The sequence below is a fragment of the Sander lucioperca genome, chromosome 6 (genome assembly GCF_008315115.2).
Source record: "Sander lucioperca isolate FBNREF2018 chromosome 6, SLUC_FBN_1.2, whole genome shotgun sequence".
NCBI classification, from domain to species: Eukaryota; Metazoa; Chordata; class Actinopteri; order Perciformes; family Percidae; genus Sander; species Sander lucioperca.
This window is the reverse complement of record NC_050178.1, coordinates 37,239,727-37,244,726: the sequence shown is the minus strand read 5'-3', so window position 1 is coordinate 37,244,726 and position 5,000 is coordinate 37,239,727. Positions and strand designations below refer to the sequence as shown.

General features: G+C 47.8%; 1 protein-coding gene across 1 annotated transcript in view; it reads right to left on the bottom strand.

Annotated features, from left to right (window-relative positions):
• Positions 1-4: 4 nt before the first annotated feature.
• Positions 5-5,000, bottom strand: part of psda (pleckstrin and Sec7 domain containing a) — a 35,404-nt gene continuing 30,408 nt past the window's right edge. The window contains exons 12-13 of the mRNA XM_031303653.2: positions 4,926-5,000; positions 5-977 (exon numbers count right to left, since the gene is read on the bottom strand). The exon at positions 4,926-5,000 is cut by the window's right edge and continues 69 nt beyond it. Of these exons, the coding sequence (XP_031159513.2) occupies positions 675-977; positions 4,926-5,000 (378 nt within the window). The 3' untranslated portion in view covers positions 5-674. The remainder of the gene's footprint in view (positions 978-4,925) is intronic.

The window sequence follows — 5,000 nt, the reverse complement described above, 5'->3', positions numbered from 1 at the left end:
ACAGACACACACACACACAGACAGACGCACACATACAGAGACAGACAGACACACACACACACACACACACACACACAGAGTAAGGTGTTTGTTTGTGTGTTTTCTTGGCCGAGGGAGTCCTGACTCCAGAGTCTCCTCCTTCCTTCCTCTCCTCTTTTGCCATGGCAACAAGTCCCACGCTCTCTGTCATACCGTCGTATCTCAGTCGCCACGGCAACCTGCTCCCCTCTCGTTTGTTGCTAGGAGAAGCAGGTTAGGTTTTCTGTCCCTCTGGGAGAGAAAAATAAAATAAAAAATAAAAAAAAAACATAAGCACACACATATATATATAGTACCTCCATAAGTGTCTGTGTCTGAACTCAAACAACGAAAAAAGCTTCCAGAGAGCCAAAATAAATAGAGATGGAGCCGTTAACGGAGAAACAGCGAGGCTGCTGAAGCTCATGTCTGGACGAGCGACGAACACAAGAACTCGTCCGTCCGTCCGTCTGTAACTTCCTGACCAACGTCTCCTTTTCCCACCGCCCTCGAACGCCTCCGCCCGGCTCTGTCAGCCAATCAGAATGCGACTGATGTTGAAACAGAAAAGCTTTAAAAGGTGGATTTCCGCCCACTACCCATGATGCTTCATGTCCGTCTCCCGCTACACTCGTTCGTAAAAAAAAACAAAACCCTTAAGGCGCCGCTTCCTGTTTCTGCGGCTCCGCCTGCCGGTTGTTCCCGCCGTTCTTCTTCCTGTTTCCCTCCGCGGCGCCCGGCCTGGAGGACGAGGACGAGGGGACCTTCAGGCTCTTGGACGTCTTGGTGCCGCGCATCTTCTCCTTGCCGGCCGCGGCATCCTGAGGCAGCGTGGGGCTGGAGTGCGCCCGCTGCAGACCACCGTCGTCAAACAGCCGCGACTCGAACGCTGTCAGGTCCTCGTCGCCGCTCGCCAGTTTGGCCCGGAGCAGCATGGCGTACGTCCCGTACCGCGTTTTCTGTGGAGGCAAAAAAACATTTTATTTTATGTTGTGTTTAAACCCCCTACCGCTAGGTGGCTATGCTGAGACGCACCACTAGTGTCCTCGCCTGACAGTGCCTAGCAGTGCCTAGCAGTGTCTAGCAGTGCCTAGCAGTGCCTAGCAGTGTCTAGCAGTGTCTAGCAGTGCCTAGCAGTGCCTAGCAGTGTCTAGCAGTGCCTAGCAGTGTCTAACAGTGCCTAGCAGTGCCTAGCAGTGTCTAGCAGTGCCTAGCAGTGCCTAGCAGTGTCTAGCAGTGCCTAACAGTGACTAGCAGTGCCTAGCAGTGTCTAGCAGTGTCTAGCAGTGCCTAGCAGTGCCTAACAGTGCCTAACAGTGCCTAACAGTGCCTAGCAGTGCCTAACAGTGCCTAACAGTGCCTAGCAGTGCCTAACAGTGCCTAGTAGTGCCTAGCAGTGCCTAACAGTGCCTAGTAGTGCCTAACAGTGCCTAGCAGGGCCTAGTAGTGCCTAACAGTGTCTAACAGTGCCTAGTAGTGCCTAACAGTGTCTAACAGTGTCTAACAGTGCCTAGTAGTGTCTAACAGTGCCTAGTAGTGCCTAACAGTGTCTAACAGTGTCTAACAGTGCCTAGCAGTGTCTAACAGTGCCTAGTAGTGCCTAACAGTGTCTAACAGTGCCTAGTAGTGCCTAACAGTGTCTAACAGTGTCTAACAGTGCCTAGTAGTGCCTAACAGTGCCTAGCAGTGTCTAGTAGTGCCTAACAGTGTCTAACAGTGCCTAACAGTGCCTAGCAGTGCCTAACAGTGCCTAACAGTGTCTAACAGTGTCTAGTAGTGTCTAACAGTGCCTAGCAGTGCCTAACAGTGCCTAGTAGTGCCTAACAGTGGCTAACAGTGCCTAACAGTGCCTAGTAGTGCCTAACAGTGCCTAACAGTGTCTAGTAGTGTCTAACAGTGCCTAGCAGTGCCTAACAGTGCCTAGTAGTGCCTAACAGTGGCTAACAGTGCCTAACAGTGCCTAGTAGTGCCTAACAGTGCCTAACAGTGCCTAACAGTGCCTAACAGTGCCTAGTAGTGCCTAACAGTGCCTAACAGTGCCTAACAGTGCCTAGCAGTGTCTAGTAGTGCCTAACAGTGTCTAACAGTGCCTAGCAGTGCCTAACAGTGCCTAGTAGTGCCTAACAGTGTCTAACAGTGTCTAACAGTGTCTAGTAGTGCCTAACAGTGTCTAACAGTGCCTAACAGTGCTTAGCAGTGCCTAGTAGTGTCTAACAGTGCCTAGCAGTGCCTAGCAGTGCCTAACAGTGCCTAGTAGTGCCTAACAGTGCCTAGCAGTGCCTAACAGTGTCTAACAGTGCCTAACAGTGCCTAACAGTGCCTAGCAGTGCCTAGTAGTGTCTAACAGTGCCTAGCAGTGCCTAGCAGTGCCTAACAGTGCCTAGTAGTGCCTAACAGTGCCTAGCAGTGCCTAACAGTGTCTAACAGTGCCTAACAGTGCCTAGCAGTGCCTAACAGTGCCTAGTAGTGCCTAACAGTGCCTAGTAGTGCCTAACAGTGCTTAGCAGTGCCTAGTAGTGTCTAACAGTGCCTAGCAGTGCCTAGCAGTGCCTAACAGTGCCTAGTAGTGCCTAACAGTGCCTAGCAGTGCCTAACAGTGTCTAACAGTGCCTAACAGTGCCTAACAGTGCCTAGCAGTGCCTAGCAGTGCCTAACAGTGCCTAACAGTACCTAGCAGTGCCTAACAGTGCCTAACAGTACCTAGCAGTGCCTAGCAGTGCCTAGTAGTGCCTAACATTGCCTAACAGTGCCTAACAGTACCTAGCAGTGCCTAACAGTGCCTAACAGTACCTAGCAGTGCCTAGCAGTGCCTAGTAGTGCCTAACATTGCCTAACAGTGCCTAGTAGTGCCTAACAGTGCCTAGCAGTGCCTAACAGTGTCTAACAGTGCCTAACAGTGCCTAACAGTGCCTAGCAGTGCCTAGCAGTGCCTAACAGTGCCTAACAGTACCTAGCAGTGCCTAACAGTGCCTAACAGTACCTAGCAGTGCCTAGCAGTGCCTAGTAGTGCCTAACATTGCCTAACAGTGCCTAGTAGTGCCTAGTAGTGTCTAACAGGGCCTAGCAGTGCCTAGTAGTGCCTAACAGGGCCTAGCAGTGCCTAGTAGTGCCTAACAGTGCCTAGCAGTGCCTAGCAGTGCCTAACATTGCCTAACAGTGCCTAGTAGTGCCTAACAGGGCCTAGCAGTGCCTAGTAGTGTCTAACAGTGCCTAGCAGTGCCTAGCAGTGCCTAACATTGCCTAACAGTGCCTAGTAGTGCCTAACAGTGCCTAACAGTGTCTAACAGTGCCTAACAGTGCCTAACAGTGCCTAACAGTGTCTAACAGTGTCTAACAGTGCCTAACAGTGCCTAACAGTGCCTAACAGTGCCTGACTTCTTGCTAGAAGCTAACAACGTAGCTATGGCTGAACTTTGGCCTACTTTAGCATATAAACATTAGCTCACTAAGAACCTGGCAGTTTGATTTTCTGTGTCCTGAATTGTTGACCTAAAGTAAACTTCTTTGACTTTTATGAACATCATGTCTTTTTTTTAAATATAAATTTTTCTAAAATTACACTTTAAAAAAATCCTAATATATCGCCTTACGCACAGTATCGAAATATATTGCAGTATACTGAATCGTGACCCATGTATCGTGATACGTATCGTATCGCCAGATTCTTGCCGATACACAGCCCTACAGGAAACACATTTTTTAAATATTGAAATATTTTGAGAATAAAGGTCTAAATGTTGTGGGGAAATAAAACGGATTATTAAAAAAAATATATATATATGATGGGCGCCCGGATAGTCAGCTGGTATAGTGAGCGCCCATATACTAAACTACATAGAGGTTTACTCCTCAACGCAGCGGCCGCTGGTTCGACTCCGACCTGCGGCCCTTTGCTGCATGTCATTCCCCCCTCTCTCCCCTTTCATGTCTTCAGCTGTCCCGTCAATAACGGCCTAAAAATGCCCCAAAAAAAAAAATATATATACTAGTGCTGTCAGTTAACGGTGTTAACGCAAACCCATTTTAACGGCGTCATGTTTTTATTGTGAGATTAACGTTCTTTTTGGCCTAGCAAACTTTGTAGTTTTTTACACGTTGTTGCAACAACTAGTAACGTTAGAAAAACTACAACACCACACCGGATCTAGCTAGACCGGAAACTAAACAACAGGCACGCCGCACACACTTGTTTGGGTTTGCGAGCCGGCCAAAGAGTAGTAGGCTAACGTCACGTTTTGAGTGGATGGCGAGCGTGAGACACTGAAATGGATGCCAATAAGATTCTGAATGGAAAGTTTACTTTTAAAAAGTTGCCAAATGGTTCCATTGACAAGACCAAAGTGATCTGTGTGTTTGGTCGTTGTTATCATCACAGCACGTCCAGTCTGAAAATACCACTTGATGGCCGAGCGCACAGCTGATGGCCGAGCACGCAGCTGATGGCCGAGCACGCAGCTGATGGCCGAGCACGCAGCTGATGGCCAAAGCAAGCCGATCCACTTTTCCATGTTGTTAAGAGCATTAAAATAATGGGACAAAAAGAAATCTAGGGACATTTAGAATAGATAAAAATGTGTGATTAACTGCGAGTTAACTATGACATTAATGCGATTAATCACGATTAAATATTTTGATCGTTTGACAGCACCAATATTATTATATTTTGAGGATAATGGTCTTTACGGGGGGAGATTACGGGGGGAAAACCCAGAAAAAAACAAAAAAGCTGCTTTTTAAGGATAAAATTTCAAAATTATGGGCTAAAAAAGGCAGAAAATTCAGTAAAAAGTTTGAATATTACACTTTTACGAGTAGAATATGTGTATTTGGGATCACGCAAGAACTCCACGTAGAAGACATTTTATATTCCATCTTTAATGTTTACGTATGTTTTGGTGAAGTCTCACCTCAAACTCCAGGTACTCCTGCCGCAGTTTCTGCTCCTCCAGCTCGCGACCTTTGACCTTCCGGTCCGGCGTGGC